We start from the raw sequence: 17,376 nt of genomic DNA on the forward strand, positions 1-17,376 counted from the left end.
ATGTGGATCGGAAGATCCCTATGCAGTGTGTATGTGGATGGGATGATCCCTATGCAGTGTGTATGTGGATCGGATGTTCCCTATGCAGTGTGTGGTTGGCATTCCTGAGTGTGCACCTTGGCAGTGCCATAGGCAGGGCCATCATATTTTCCGTTCCTTTGATAGTCACATCCTGGTACTTTAAGCCGGAGCCCCGCCCATTGGTTGTCCCCGCCCCCCGGTGGGAGGTATAAAACCCTTCCCAGGGAAGCCCGGAGCCTCATTATCTCTCTGCTATAGAAGAAGGAGGAGGACGGCTTATTATCATCGGATCCCGGCCATGGAAAGCTACGCTCAGCTCCTCGCCCACCAGGAGGCCGTCCACCGGGAGGCCCAGCGGATCGCCTCGTTGTCCGCGGTGAAGCTCCTCCGTTCCCGGACACAGAGAGGGGGGATGAGGCTGCACCGCTCCCTGCAGCTCTCCATGGTGATGCGGAGTGCCCGGGATCTCATGGTGTCCTCCGTCCCGGTCCCCGAAGCCAAGCCCGTGTCCCCCCCGCCCAGAGAGAGCCGCAAACGCCGCTCGTGTGGCTCCGGAATCACCGAACTGGTGCCCAGCAAGCGGGCATGTCTGTGGCAGGAGACCCCCGAGCCCCAGGAACAAGGCGGAGCCTTCCCCGGTCTGGCCGAGGTCCTCCAGAGGGTGCTGAGAAGTGTCCGGTCCCGGGTCCCACCGGGGGGCTGCCGGGTGCCCGGAGCCGTGACCTCCGTCCATAACCGAGCCGTGGAGGCCTTCTGAACCCCAACAAGGCGGAGAGAGTCCTAGAAAGTAAACCCCAGAGAACCGGATGATGTCCGGGGCTTCCCGACACCGGAGATCCCCCCCAGGAAAGGGTTAATCTCCGGAGAAGCGGACAGACCGGTCTGTGTACGGATGAGTCAGGGACCGGAAACGTCGGCTGAGTCACGGCTGACTGGACGGACATTCCATTTCATTATGTCAGAGGAGAACCGGAACTACCGGGAGGGACATTCCTCATCTACAATGTCCGAACCGGAACCGGTGCTACCGGGAGAGACGTTCATAGGAGAGATTCCTCATCTGCAATGTTAAGATCCGGTACTACCGACAAGGGATTATTTATAGGAGACTACCGGGAGAGACATTCCTCATCTACAATGTCATAACCGGAACCGGTACTACCGGGAGAGACATTCCTCATCTACAATGTCCGAACCGGTACTACCGGGAGAAACTATAGACTATTCATCTACAATGTCAGAAGAACCGGTACTACCGGGAGAGACATTCTTCTTCTACAATGTCCTAACCGGAACCGGTACTACCGGGAGAAACTGTTAGACTATTCATCTACAATGTGATCGGACTTTACTAACACAGCTATTTATGTATCTTTCCATCTGTTACTTGAAATGATACAATGTTTATTTGTTATTAGTGTGTATTTGTAATAAATACTTCTTTATTTTTACATTAATTTTATGTCTTGTAGCGATTTGTTATGTCTGTAGAGTGACGCTTTGTATAAGGGAAGTCTTGTGTTGCCCATAGATGGATTGACATGTAGCCGGGTGTATCGGCTGATTATTGATCAATCTATGGCTCCAGGTCTGCTTATCGCTGGGAATATTATAAAATAATAATAAATAAATAATAATAAAATATATATATATCAATTGGAGATTTTGACGAGCTGCTATTCGGTTGTCGGTGTTTCCAACCATTAATTTGTCCAATTACTAAGGCTGCATTCACACCTGAACGCAGCGTATTGTACCGCGTTTTGCCGCGACAAATTGTGGCGTTTTGTCCCGCAATTTTCCGCGACAAAACGCATCGTTTTTTAGCCTATCATACGCCGGAGGGGTGATTAACATTGTCGGCTATGGAGATGGTTCACCTCTCCACGCCCGGACCCTTTTTTTCAGGTGGCTTTCGGCATAGCCGACAATGTTAATCACCCCTCCGGCGTATGATAGGCTAAAAAACGATGCGTTTTGTCGCGGAAAATTGCGGGACAAAACGCCACAATTTGTCGCGGCAAAACGCGGTACAATACGCCGCGTTCAGGTGTGAATGCAGCCTTAGTAATTGGACAAATTGGTGGTTGGAAAGCCACCTGAAAAAAAGGGTCCGGGCGTGGAGAGGTGAACCATCTCCATAGCCGACAATGTTAAATCACCCCTCCAGCGTATTGCAGGCTGCAATAGCGTCGGGCTTCAGGCGTTAAAAAGCCTAGGTGTGAATGGAGCCTAAGCCCCCGTTCACACCTAGGCGTATATATGCCTGTAGTGCGACGCCGCTGCAGCCCCGACACGCCAGAGGGATGATTTAACATGCACCTCTATGGAGATGGTTCACATCTCCACGCAGAACGCCGTACGCCTGCCGCCTGAAAAAAAGTCCCGGACCTTTTTTTCAGGCGGCTTTCGGCGTTCGGCATAGGAGATGTGAATCATCTCCATAGAGGGGGTGAAGGCTGCATTCACAATCGATGCGTTTTGTCGCCGCAAATCGCGGTACAAAACGCCGCTATTTGTCGCCGCAATTCGCGGGACAAAACGCCGAGATTTTGTACGCCGAGGTGTGAATGCAGCCTTAGGGTTTAAAGTGGTTGTAAAGGCTGTAATAATAGTATTAGTCCTTTTAGCACCACTTTAAACCCTTAGTAATTGGTGGTTGGGAAAATAACACTGACAACTGAATGGAGCAGCTCGTCAAAATCTCCAATTGATGGTAGATCCAAAAAAAAATAACAAACATACTTGCCCCCCCCCCCCCCCCCCATAGTGGCCCCGGGCACAGTCTTCTGGGGCCCCTCAGTGGCTCCTCCCCACATCAGATAACCCCCGCCCGGAGAAGCGCTCTCACCCTGGGTGACTCCAGAGTCATTCATTCGGCGTCCATGAATATATGACTCGGCCCCCGGTGCCCTCGTGATTGGCAGCAGCGGGAGCCAATGGCTGCGCTGCTATCAAGAGCTGGGAACCTGCCAAGGGAAATTCAGGGCTCAGGTAAGTCGAATGGGTGGTGGGCGGTCACTGTAAGGCGTTTTGTCACCACAATGCATTAAGGTGAGAAAATGCGAGGGTTTACATCCCCTTTTAGAGCCCCTTCACACTGCCAGCGCCGCTAAAACCAATGGTGCTTTATTATTCGAGCGCTAGCGGGGCTCTTTTTAACCCCCGCTAGTGGCAGAATAAACGGCCCACAAAGCGTCGCTGCCCATTGATTTCGATGGGAAGGGGGCGCTTTAGGCGCGGTGTATACAGTGCATCAAACATGCGGCTGGGAGGACATTTTTGAGCGTCCTGCCAGCGCACCTCTCCAGTGTGACAGCGGCTTTTTCAGGGCGCTTTGCAAGCGCTATTTTTAGCTCTATAGCGCCTTAGTGTGAAAGTAGCCTTGGCGTTTAAAATGGAGGTTGTGAAGGATCCTTCACACACCCCCCCCTTGTTTAAAAACAAAACAAAAACATATACTTGCCTCCACTGTGCAGCTTGTTGGCCCCAAACGCCATCTTCTTGGGTTCCTCTGTGGCTCCTCCCTGCATCAGATAAACCCCCCCTAGGAGAGGCGCTCTCCCGAGGGGGGTTACCTTGCGGGCTCTGCCCTGGGGCCCGCGTCATTGGATTTGATTGGCACCCGCTGCTGCCAATCTATCCAATCAAGAGCCGAGATCCAGTGGAGAGAGGGACGGCGTGTCCCAGACAAGTGGGAATTCAGGGCTCAGGTAAGTCAAATTGGGGGGCCGGACATTGCAAGGCGTTTTTTTCCCCCTTAATGCATAGGATGCATTAAGGTGAAAAAAAAAAAAAAAAAAACGAGGGTTTATAACACCTTTAAATAAACCAGAAGTGACGTGGTTGGAGAAATTGACAGAACATCGGCTGAAATTTGATAAATCTATGGCTAATCGTTACAGGTCTGTTTAAAGCTGGGAATATTTTACTATCTTTTAGCAGGGATCCTCAAACTTCGGCCCTTTAGCTGTTGTAGAACTACACATCCCATGAGGCATTGTAACACACTGACATTCACAGACATGACTAGGCATGATGGGAATTGTAGTTCCTGAACAACTGGAGGGCCGTAGTTTGAAGACCCATGTTAGATCTACCATCAACTATGTAGTCTAAAGCACATGGGCCCAATGTTGGGTGGCATTGCCGGGTTACAAAGAACCTGGCTGCCGTTCAGCCCGTTTGTACAGAAGCCGGTGTTCTGTCAAATTTTGGGCAACTCGTCAAACTCCAACCACCTCACTTTCGGTTTCTTTAAACCAGGGGGTCTCAAACTGGTGGCCCTCCCAGCCAGTACCGATCCTGACCTCCCTGGCGCCCTAAGCAAAATGACATGTCACATTAAAGTTGAGAAGCAGGAGGGGGGGGCGCTGCCGACAGTGACATGTCACATTAACACATTAAAGATTAAGGCTAGGTTCACACTGCTGCGAATTCAAAATCGCGATTTCGCGGCTGCGTTTTTGCCGCGATTTCGGCCGCGATTTAAGAGACATCTGTGCAGGGTTCAATGTAAATCGCGGCCTGAAATCGCAAAAAGTAGTACAGGAACTACTTTTTGAAATCGGTGCAGCAGCGTCGCACCGATTAGGACGGTGCCATTGCCGACAATTGCCGGCAAATGCCGCCGATTTGAGATGCGATTTAACATGTGAAATCGCATCTCAAATTGTACCAAATCGTAACCAGTGTGAACCTGGGCTAAAGCTGAGAAGCGGGGGGAGGGGGTGTTCTGCTGCCAGAAATTACATCTTACATTAAAGTGAGAAGTGGGGGTGTTGACTTCTTACCTCTTCTCCCATGCAGCCAGCGAGTTGAGAAGCGGGGTGAGGGGCCGAAAATCACTTCTCACCAGGCAGGGCCTCTAGTAATTTGGGGGGCCCTCCGCAGATTTGCGGGGCCCTAAGCAGCTTGCATAGTGAGCCTATAGGGCGGATCGGCCCTGCTCCCAGCTGTTGCAAGACTACAAGTCCCATCATGCCTCTGCCTGTCACAATCATGCTTTGTAACTGTCAGCCTTGCAATGCCTCATGGGACTTGAAGTTTCGCCACAGCTGTAGGGCCGCCAGTTTGATACCCCTGCTTTAAACCATCGGTAATTGGAGATTTTGGCGAATTGTTGTTTGGGCACAGTCGCCGCCTTTGGCAGTGCTGTCCAAATACACAGTCGCATTTAAACCCTTTCTTAAAACGCTAACGGGGGTTAAAAGCGCCCTGCTAGTGGCCGAATAGCGCAGCTAAAACAATGTTAAAGCACCGCTTTTTAGTGGCGCTTTATCGATAACGCGGTCAGCTGACAGTGTGAAATAGCTCTTGAGATAATTCAGCTTCACTCCATGCCCATATAAATATAGCCTAGAGAATGTACAGAACCCCCTTCAGCACAGACCCCTTCATTCAGCACAGATGGACCCCCCTTCAGCACAGACCCCCCCCTTCAGCACAGACCCCTCCATTCAGCACAGATGGACCCCCCTTCAGCACAGACCCCCCATTCTGCACAGACCCCTCCATTCAGCACAGATGGACCCCCATTCAGCACAGACCACCCATTCCACACAGACCCCCTCCATTCAGCACAGACCACCCTTCAGCACAGACGGACCCCCCTCCCCCATCCCATTCAGTACCTCAGATCAGCCATCAGCGCAGCACAGGCACAGCAGGTTCCCTTCCCTCTGCTCGCTGTGCCTGTCCGCTAGACTCTTCAACACCTTCTCGATTTTCCAGGGGGGGGGTCAATTGCCCAATGGAGCGGATGCCCATGCCAGCTTCTGTAGATGGGGCATTACTGAAAAAGGGTCTGCTGGCTGTGGGGGGGGGGGGGGCAACATCAGAACACATTAGCACAGCAGGGGAGATTGCTGTACTAACATTGCATATTTAGTACAGCGGCTCTTCTAAAGCTGTCTTTTTTTTGCTGGGTTGAATGAAAAAACAACTAGTGTCTGTGAAAGGGGTTGTAAACCCTCATGTTTTTTTTCACATCTATGCATTAATGTGAATGTATAAATGTGAATGGTCCCAAAATAGTGTCAGAAGTGTCTGATGTTTCCCGCCGCAATGTCGCGGTCACAATAAAAATCACAGATCATCGCCATTACTACTAATAATAAAACATTATAATACAAATGCCATAAATCTATCCCATAGTTTGTAAACGCTATAAGACCCCTTTCACACTGAGGGCATTCTGCAGGCGCTATAGCGTTAAAAATAGCGCCTGAAATCCACCCTTAAACTGCTGCTCCTCACACTCCAGTGTGAAAGCCCGATGGCTTTCACACTGGAGCGGTGCGCTGGCAGGGTGTCAGAAAAAGTCCTGCCAGCAGCTGCTTTGGAGCAGTGAACTCACGCTGTAGTGCCGCATTGCGGGCGGTTTTAACCCTTTTTTCAGCCGCTAGCGGGGGATAAAAGCGCCCCGCTAGTGGCCGAAATGCGCCACAAATCCGACGGTTAAAATAGCAGCGTTTTACCGCTATTTTACCGCCGACGCTATGGGCGGCACAGTGTGAAAGGGGTCTAGCATTTGCGCAAACCAATCAATGAAAGCTTATTGCGTTTTTTTTGTTTTTTTTTACCAAAAATATGTAGAAGAATTAGGCATGTGCAAAAGGGAAAAATTTGTTTCGTTTCGTTTTCATTCGTTATTTAATTAATTTTGTTAAGTTAGATTCGTTACATGTGTTAAATTCGTTTTCGGAATTCGTTCGTTTTCGACAGAATTTCAAAAAATCCGGTAGAATTCGAAAATATTTCGACTGTTTTCGGAATTCGTTCATTTTCGACCGACTTTCGAAAAATCCGGTCGGAATCGAAAATATTTCGACCGGATTCGAAAACAAATAGTCTCTTTTCGAATAGAATTTTTATTCGAATTCCGATCGAATTTCGTCCGCGGGTTTTCGATTCGGAATCGAAAACGTTCGTTCGGATTCGGTAAATTCGTTAATATTGTAATTCGGGAATTCGTATGCATCCGAATGTCCGAATAATAAAAAATACGTCCGAATTTCGATTCGGAACGAAACAAAATGCACATGCCTAAGAAGAATACGTATCGGCCTAAACTGAGAAAGAAATTCTTTTTTTTATATGTTTTTTAGGGATATTTATTATAGCAAAAAGTAAAAAATATTGCTTTTTTTTCAAAATTGTCGCTCTGTTTTTGTTTATAGCGCTAAAAATAAAAACCGCAGAGGTGATCAAATACCACCAAAATAAAGATCTATTTGTGGGGAAAAAAGGACGTCAATTTTGTTTGGGTGCCACGTCGCACGACCGTGCAATTGTCAGTTAAAGCGACGCAGTGACGTATTGCAAAAAGTGCTCTGGTCAGGAGGGGGGTATATCCTTCCGGGGCTGAACTGGTTAAAAAAAAAACTTTACATATGCTTTAAGGATCACCATGCAATCTACTTATATTTAACAAAACTGTAATCGAAACAATTCGTAGCCAATCAAGCTGGGCCTTTGCGCAAAAGTTCCTCCCTTTCTATCGGTAGATCTAAAGGGGATTATACAATCAGACTGTATGTGGTGAGATTAAAGCTCCGTACACGAAGGTCGGTGACGTCCAATAAAAAACGCCGACATTCGACCCGCGTTTTCTACACCTAGTAATGGCAAGGCCCTATTCACATGACTGGCTTGTGTTTGGCAGAGGTAATGCCTGCTGAGCTGCACGTCAGGTATAGCGTCCCATCCCCCACAAAGCAACACGTTGCAGCTGTGGCATGTTTTTTTTTTGTTTTGAGGGGGAGGGGTAAAGCAAAGGCCTTTTTTTTTTTTTGAGGGGGAGGGGTAATGCAAAGGCCTGGGTTTTTTTTGGCCACCTGTGTAAACAAGGGCTAAGGCTGGCCATACATTGTACAATTTTCCTCTAGACTTGCCAAAACCGTATAAGTTGAGGTCAAACCTAAACACTTTGGCCCAGATTCTCAAAGGGCTTACGACGGCGCAAGGCAATGTGCGCCGTCGTAAGTCCTAATCTGGGCCGTCGTATCTATGCGACTGATTCAGTTACGCATAGATAACCATTAGATCCGACAGGCGTAAGTCTCTTACGCTGTCGGATCTTAAATGCAATTTTTTTTTTCGCCGCTAGGCGTCGCTTCCGTCGTTTTCCCGATCGAGTATGCAAATTAGCAAAATACGCGAATTCCCGAACGTACGCGCGGTCGACGCAGTGAAGATACGACGTTTACGTTAGATTTGCGACGCGTAAAGTTGCCCCTGCTATATGAGGGGCAACCAATGTTAAGTATGGCCGTCGTTCCCGCATCGAAATTTAAAAATTTACGTTGTTTGTGTAAATCGTCCGTGAATGGGGCTGGACGCCATTTACGTTCACGTCGAAACCAATGATGTCCTTGCGACGTCATTTAGCGCAATGCACGTCGGGAAATTTTAGGGACGGCGCATGCGCAGTACGTTCGGCGCGGGAACGCGCCTAATTTAAATGATCCACGCCCCCCTACCCGGATCATTTGAATTAGGCGGGCTTGCGCCGGGGGATTTACGCTACGCCGCCGCAACTTTACAGGCAAGTTCTTTGTGAATAAAGCACTTGCCTGTAAAACTTGCGGCGGCGTAACGTAAATGACATACGTTACGCCGCCGCAGTTTTACGCCATTCTACCAGAATCTGGGCCTTTAAATTTGTGTGCAATCAGGCAGGACCTTGCACTACATAGTGTAAATCTAAAGGGAATTGAATAAGAAAATTGTATGGTGTATGGCCAGTTTAAGACCCGCTATATAAGCCCATAATTGTTTTTTGTTATTGCGTAGAAACTAAGGCTGGCCATACATTGACCACTTAAGGACCGAGCCTCTTTCTGAGATTTGGTGTTTACAAGTTAAAAACATATTTTTTTGCTAGAAAATTACTTAGAACCCCCCAAACATTATATCTAATTTTTTTTTCAAACACCCTAGAGAATAAAATGGCGGTCGTTGCAATACTTTTTGTCACACCGAATTACAAGCACACTTTTTTTGGGGGAAAAAAACTTTTTTGAATTAAAAATGAATAGCTGGATTCAGAAAAGCTTTACGCCGGCGTATCAGTAGATACGCCGACATAACTCTGAATCTGCGCCGTCCTAAATGTAAGCGTATTCTGGAAACCAGATACGCTTAAATTAGGCTAAGATACGAGCGGCGTAAGTCTCCTACGCCGTCGTATCTTAGGGTGCAATATTTAGGCTGGCCGCTAGGTGGCGCTTCCGTTGAGTTCGGCGTAGAATATGCAAATGACCTAGATACGCTGATTCAGAAACGTACGTGCGCCCGGCGCATTTTTTTACGTTGTTTACGTAGGGCTTTTTCCAGCGTAAAGTTAGTCGAACAAATAGCTGGCCTAGTCAATGTTAAGTACGGCCGTCGTTCCCGCGTTGAAATGTGAAAATTTTACGCCGTTTGCGTAAGTCGTCCGTGAATGGGGCTGGACGTAATTTATGTTCACGTCGAAACCAATACGTCCTTGCGGCATACTTTGGAGCAATGCACACTGGGATATATACACGGACGGCGTTCGTAAAAAACGTCAATCACGTCGGGTCACCACGCATTTACATAAAACACGCCTCATTTGAATTAGGCGCGCTTACGCCGTCCCCATTTACGCTACGCCGCCGTAACCTAGGAGGCAAGTGCTTTGTGAATACAGCACTTGCCTCTCTGACTTACGGCGGCGTAGCGTAAATACGATACGCTACGCTGCTGTAAAAATGCGCGCATCTACCTGAATCCACCTATAAGACAGTAAAGTTAGCCCAATTTTTTTTAATATTGTGAAAGATAATTTTACGCCGAGTAAATTGATACCCAACATGTCGCGCTTCAAAGTTGCGCCCGCTCGTGGAATGGTGACAAACTTTTACCCATAGGTGACGTTTAAACAATTCTACAGGTTGCATGTTTTGAGCTACAGAGGAGGTCTAGGGCTAGAATTATTGCTCTCACTCTAACGATCGCGGCGATACCTTACATGTGTGGTTTGAACACCGTTTTCATATGCTGGCGCTGCTCACGTATGTATGCGTTCGCTTCTGCGCGTGAGCTCGTCGGGACAGGGTGCTTTTACATTTTTTTTTCTTATTTATTTTACTTTATTTTCTTTATTTTGCCACTGTTTTTTTTAAAAAACAATTTTTGTAAGCGGCGAGGGCACCGGAGAGCGGCGGGAGGGGGGACCAAATGCGGACGTGATGGCACCACTCGTCTCCATACACAGGCAGGGAGAGGATCCGATTGCCTCTGCCGCTGCCGATGGCTCCGGTAAGCGGCGAGGGCACCGGAGAGCAGCGGGAGGGGGGACCAAATGCGGACGTGATGGCACCACTCGTCTCCATATCAGGCTAGGGAGAGGATCAGATCGCCTCTGCCGCTGCCGACAGCTCCAGTAAGCGGCGAGGGCACCGGAGAGCGGCGGGAGGGGGGACCAAATGCGGACGTGATGGCACCACTCGTCTCCATATCAGGCTAGGGAGAGGATCAGATCGCCTCTGCCGCTGCCGATGGCTCCGGTAAGCGGCGAGGGCACCGGAGAGCGGCGGGAGGGGGGACCAAATGCGGACGTGATGGCACCACTCGTCTCCATAGAGAGGCAGGGAGAGGATCCGATCGCCTCTGCCGCTGCTGATGGCTCCGGTAAGCGGCGAGGGCACCAGAGAGCGGCGGGAGGGGGGACCAAATGCGGATGTGATGGCACCACTCGTCTCCATACACAGGCAGGGAGAGGATCCGATCGCCTCTGCTGCTGCCGATGGCTCCGGTAAGCGGCGAGGGGGCACCGGAGAGCGGCGGGAGGGGGGACCAAATGCGGATGTGATGGCACCACTCGTCTCCATACACAGGCAGGGAGAGGATCCGATCGCCTCTGCTGCTGCCGATGGCTCCGGTAAGCGGCGAGGGGGCACCGGAGAGCGGCGGGAGGGGGGACCAAATGCGGACGTGATGGCACCACTCGTCTCCATATCAGGCTAGGGAGAGGATCAGATCGCCTCTGCCGCTGCCGACAGCTCCAGTAAGAGGCGAGGGCACCGGAGAGCGGCGGGAGGGGGGACCAAATGCGGACGTGATGGCATTACTCGTCTCCATACACAGGCAGGGAGAGGATCCGATCGCCTCTGCCGCTGCCGATGGCTCCGGTAAGTGACGAGGGCACCGGAGAGCGGCGGGAGGGGGAATCAAATGCGGACGTGATGGCATTACTCGTCTCCATACACAGGCAGGGAGAGGATCCGATCGCCTCTGCCGATGGCTCCGGTAAGCGGCGAGGGCACCGGAGAGCGGCGGGAGGGGGGATCAAATGCGGACGTGATGGCATTACTCGTCTCCATACACAGGCAGGGAGAGGATCCGATCGCCTCTGCCGCTGCCGATGGCTCCGGTAAGCGGCGAGGGCACCGGAGAGCGGCGGGAGGGGGAATCAAATGCGGACGTGATGGCATTACTCGTCTCCATACACAGGCAGGGAGAGGATCCGATCGCCTCTGCCGATGGCTCCGGTAAGCGGCGAGGGCACCGGAGAGCGGCGGGAGGGGGGATCAAATGCGGACGTGATGGCATTACTCGTCTCCATACACAGGCAGGGAGAGGATCCGATCGCCTCTGCCGCTGCCGGCGGCTCCAGGAATAGGCGAGGGCACCGGAGAGCGGCGGGAGGGGGGACCAAATGCGGACGCGATGGCACCACTCGTCTCCATATCAGGCTAGGGAGAGGATCCGATCGCCTCTGCCGCTGCCGATGGCTCCGGTAAGAGGCGAGGGCACCGGAGAGCGGAGGGAGGGGGGACCAAATGCGGACGTGATGGCACCACTCGTCTCCATATCAGGCTAGGGAGAGGATCCGATCACCTCTGCCGCTGCCGACGGCTCCAGTAAGCGGCGAGGGCACCGGAGAGTGGCAGGAGAGGGGGCCTCTCCCTCCGCCGATAAAAGTGATCTCATGGCGTAACCACGGCAGAGACCTTTTTTTTCTTGTAGTGGACCGACCGCTGAAGAAGAGGATACCGGGGTTACTGTAGCTAGCTGCTATCATAACCCGGGTATTCCTCTTCAAACAATCAACGTATTCCTGCGGCGGGCGGTCCGTAAGTAGTTAAGACGTTTTCTTTCCTTCATCTATAGATGGATCGAAATGTGTGCGGTTCCTGCTGAGCTGGCCAATCTGTGGCCTTGTTAGCAGAACAATTCGATAGCCAGATTCACGTAGACATGCCTAACGTTAGGCAGGCGTAGCGTATCTCATATACGCTACGCCGCCGTAAGTTAGAGAGACAAGTGCTGCATTCACGAAGCACTTGCGTCCTAAGTTACGGCGGCGTAGCGTAAATGTGCCGGCCTAAGAGCGCCTAATTCCAATTGGGAAGAGGTGGGCGTGTTTTATGTTAATAAGGCATGACCCCACATAATTGACGTTTTGAACGTACGGCCCATGCGCCGTCCGTGGACATAACCCAATGCGCATGCTCCGAATTACGCCGCAAAGACTCATTGGTTTCGACGTGAATGTAAATTACGGGCAGCCCCATTCACTGACGACTTACGCAAACGACGTAAAAATTTTAAGGTTCAACGCGGTTCCGACGTCCATAGTTAACATTGGCTGCGCCATCTTTTTGGTGGATTATCTTTACGCCTGAAAACGCCTTACGTAAACGGCGTATCTTTACTGCGACGGGCAAGCGTACGTTCGTGAATAGGCGTATCTCGCTGATTTACGCATTCTAGGCGTAAATCAGCGTACACGCCCCTAGCGGCCAGCGTAAATAGTCAGCTAATATACGACGGCGCAGGCGGTCGTATCTTAGCAACATTTAAGCGTATCTCAATTTGAGAATATGCTTAAATATACGACGGCGCAGATTCGGAGTTACGACTGATACACCGGCGTAACTCTACCTGAATCTGGCTACTAGTGTTCAGTGTGGGCCATGAGGCTCCCCAGCTTTAAAGAGGGCTAGAGCGCCACCTGATGGAGCTTGCACTGTATGAACCTGGTTTCCTGTTGTGTGATGTGCAAGGGAATATAACTAGAATAAAGAGGTAGGAGGGAGCTGTAAGGACTGAGTTGTGTGAATGTACAGTTATCCAAATAAAGATGTATAGCTTTCAATAAGTTTTCCATAAAATATCAGACTGGCGGCTGCATCTGATTGGATGCAAATACTTGTTGGGCAGGAGGCTACTCGCTGAGTGAGTTTTAGCCGATTCCTCAGAGTGACCTAAAGCGGTCCTTAGATGATTTGTTTTTTTTTTCTCATCCAGCCAGTGCCATCATTTCTTAAAGCGGAGTTCCAGCCGCAAACATTTTATTTTTAAAAGTCAGCAGCTACAAACACTGTAGCTGCTGACTTACCTGTCCAGGGAGCTTGCGATTTACCCCCCCCCTCCCCCAATGCCGATCTGTCCATCGGATCGGGTGCTTGGTAACACAAATTGTTAATCAGCTAATCACATGGCAGTGAACTCAATGCATTTTGGTATCTCGACGTGGTGAAGAGGACTTGCTGAAGTTTAAACGAGCATCAGAATGAGGAAGAAAAGGGGATTTAGATGACTTTGAAGGTGGCATGGTTGTTGGTGCCAGACGGGCTGGTCTGAGTATTTAACCACTTGCCTACTGTGCACATACACCCCCTTCCTGCCCAGACGAGATTTTAGCTTCCGGCACTGCGTCGCTTTAACTGACAATTGCGCGGTCTTGCGACGTGGCTCCCAAACAAAATTGACGTCTTTTTTCCCCACAAATAGAGCTTTCTTTTGGTGGTATTTGATCGCCTCTGCGGTTTTTATTTTTTGCGCTATAAACAAAAATAGAGCAACCATTTTGAAAAAAAACACAATATTTTTTACTTTTTCTATAATAAATATCCAATTTTTAAAAAAAATATTTATATTTTTTCTCAGTTTAGGCCGATACGTGTTCTTCTACATATTTTTGGTAAAAAAAAAAAAATCGCAATAACCTGGTTTGCGCAAAAGTTATATTGTCTACAAAATAGGGGACATAATGATTTATTTTTTATTTATTTTTTACTAGTAATGGCGGCGATCTGCGATTTTTTTCGGGACTGCGACATTATAGCGGACACATCGGACACTTTTGACACATTTTTGGGACCATTCACATTTATACAGTGAACAGTGCTATAAATTTGCATTGATTACTGTATAAATGTGACTGGCAGGGAAGGGGTTAACCACTAGGGGGTGGGGAAGGGGTTAAATGTGTATCCTGGGTGTGTTCTAACTGTAGGGGGAGGGGGGTGACTGGGGGAGGTGACTGATCTGTGTCCCTATGTAAAGGGACACAGATCGGTCTCCTCTCTCCCTGACAGGATGTGGAGCTCTGTGTTTACACACAGAGCTCCACGTCCCTGCACAGTTACTGGGCAATCGCGGGTGCCCGGCGGCCATCGCGGCCGCTGGGCACGCGCACTGTGTTCCCAGTGACGTGACGGGTACGCGCGCACGCGCGCCCTAGAGGCTTTAAATGACATATGACGTCCTGTCGGAACAATAGAGCATTCCGCCCGCCGTCATTTGACGGCGGGCGGGTGTCAAGTGGTTAAAATACTGCTGAACTACTGGGATTTCCACACACAACCATCTCTAGGATTTACAGAGAATGGTCCCGAAAAAGAGAAAATATCCAGTGAGTGGCAGTTGTTTGGAGGAAAATCCCTAGTTGATTTTAGAAGTCAGAGGAGAATGGGCAGACTGGTTTGAGATGATAGAAAGGCAACAGGAACTCAAATAACCACTGAGATGGGCTACAGCAGCAGAAGATCACACCAGGTGCCACTCCTGTCGTCTAAGAATGGGAAACAGAGGCTACAATTCACACAGGATCACCAAAATTGGACAATAGAAGATTGGAAAAACATTGCCGGGTCTGATGAGTCTCCATTTCCACTGCGATATTCATATGGTGGGGGTCAGAATTTGGTGTAAACAACATGAAAGCATGGATCCATCCTGCCTTGTATCACCGGGTCAGGCTGCTGGTGTAATGGTGGGGGGGGGGATGTTTTCTTGGCACACTTTGGCCCCCTTAGTGCTAATTGAGCATCATTTAAATGCCACAACCTACCTGAGTATTGTCGCTGCCCATGTCCATCCCTTTATGACTCCAGTGTCCCCATCTCCTGATGGCTCCTTCCAGCAGGATAATGCACCATGTCACAAAGATCCGATCATCTCACCACTGGACAATGAGGTCACTGGACTCCAATGGCCTCCTACGATTGTAATTTGTCTAGTTCCTGGTCCTAGGTGGTTCAACTTCCTGTCCTAAGACCCCATTGCATGTGAAGCCAGGGGCGGACTGACCATCAGGCACAGACCGAGGGCCCGTGACCAGTAGAGGGCCCCATGACAGCTTCCCCTTCGATCTACCCGTCAATCACAGCTAGCTGATGGGTAGATCGGGTCCCGAATCACTGCTTCCTGCTAAGAGACTGCAGTGTAAACAGACCTCTTGTGATGCGCGCCTCCGGCCGGCCCCTCCTTCCCTTGCGTCCACCCCAGGTGCTTCTGTTTGTCATCACCTCGGACAGACCAGAAGAGAGGAGGGGCCGATGGGGAGGAGCGCATCACGAGAGGTATGTTTACAGCCGCTTCCCGCGCTACTCTGCATCTAAGGAGGAAAGCTTGTATGCTGTCCATACCCTGCTCTCTCTCTCTGCCCCATACCCTGCTGTCTGCCCCATGCCCTGATATCTGCCCATACCCTGCTCTCTGCCCCATGCCCTGCTATCTGCACATACCCTGCTCTCTGTCTGCCCCATGCCCTGCTATCTGCCCATACCCTACTCTCTGCCCCATGCCCTGATATCTGCCCATACCTTGCTCTCTACCACATGCCCTGCTGTCTGCCCCCATGCCTTGCTCTTTGCCCCATGCCCTACTCTTTGTCCCCATGCCCTGATGTCTGCCCCATCATCTGATGTCTACCCAATGCCCAGCTTCGTGCCCCCATGCCCTGTTCTTTGCCTCATGCTCTGATGTGTGCCCCTATGCCCTGCCCCCTTTCTCTGCTCTGCGCCCCCATGCTCTGATGTGTGCCCCCATGCCCTGATCTGTGCCCCCTTACCTTGCCCCCATGCCCTTCTGTGTTCCCCCATGATGTGTCCTGTTATTTGTCCCATGACCTACTGTGTGCCCCGTGATATGCCCTACTTTGTGCCCCATGCCCTACTATGTGTCCCACTGTGTGCCCAATTCCCTTTGGCCCTGTGATGTGTCCTGAGCCCCCATGCCCTGCTCTGTGCCCCCATGCCCTGATGTCTGCCCCATTCACTGCTCTTTGCCCCCATGCCCTGCTGTCTACCCTATGCCCCGCTGTCTGCCCCATGCCCTGTTGTCTTCCCCATGCCCTGCTCTGTGCCCCCATGCCCTGATGTCTGCCCCATGCACTGCTCTTTGCCCCCATGTCTACCCTATGCCCTGCTCCGTGCCCACATGCCCTAATGTCTGCCCCCATGCCCTGCTCTTTGCTCCCATGCTCTGATGTCTGCCCTCATGTCTTTCCCATGCTCTGATGTATACCCCATGCCATACTCTGTGCCCCCTTGCCCTGCTCTGTGCCCCCATGCCCTGCTATCTACCCTATGCCCTGCTCTATGCCCTTATATCTGCCCCATGCTCTGATGTCTCCCCCATGCCATGCTCTGTGCCCCCTTGCCCTGCTGTCTACACTATGCCCTGCTCTGTGCCCCCATGCCCTGATGTCTGCCCCATGCCCTTCTCGGTGCCCCCATGCCCTGATGTCTTCCCCACACCCTGCTCTGTGCCCCATGTCCAGCTTTCTGCCCCATGCTCTGATGTGTGCCCCTATGCCCTGCTGTCTTCCCCATGGCCTGCTCTGTGCCCCCATGCCCTGATGTCTTCCCAATACCCTGCTCTGTGCCCCCATGCCCTGCTGTCTGCCCCATGCCATGTTCTGTGCCCCCATGCCCTGCTGTCTACCCCATGAACTGCTCTTTGCCCTGATGTGTGCCCCATGCCCCGCTCTTTGCCCCATGCCCTGATGTGTACCCCCATGCCCTGCTGCCTGCCCCCATGCCCTGCTGTGTGCCCCCAGGATGTGTGTGGGTGTGGCTTGAGCGTGGGCAGGGATACAGGGGGCCCAGTGAGTTGTCAGTCCGCCCCTGTGTGAAGCCCAGTTCTTTTTTCTTCCTGGTTTTCAGGGAGAGGTGCATGCTGGGAGATTTTTAGGCACAGTAATGCCCAGAGACTCCTGGGAAATGAGTGTCATCGTTTCCCTGGAGTCTCTGGGCATTACTGTGCCTAAAAATCTCCCAGCATGCACCTCTCCCTGAAAACCAGGAAGAAAAA

General features: G+C 50.9%; 1 protein-coding gene across 1 annotated transcript; it reads left to right on the plus strand.

The window, feature by feature from the left end:
* Nucleotides 1-265: 265 nt before the first annotated feature.
* Nucleotides 266-780, plus strand: IER2 (immediate early response 2). The gene has a single exon (XM_040346576.1). The coding sequence runs from the start codon at nt 320-322 to the stop codon at nt 776-778; it is 459 nt and encodes a 152-aa protein (XP_040202510.1). The 5' UTR covers nt 266-319; the 3' UTR covers nt 779-780.
* The last annotated feature ends 16,596 nt before the right edge of the window (nt 781-17,376 follow it).

The sequence above is a fragment of the Rana temporaria genome, chromosome 3 (genome assembly GCF_905171775.1).
Source record: "Rana temporaria chromosome 3, aRanTem1.1, whole genome shotgun sequence".
NCBI classification, from domain to species: Eukaryota; Metazoa; Chordata; class Amphibia; order Anura; family Ranidae; genus Rana; species Rana temporaria.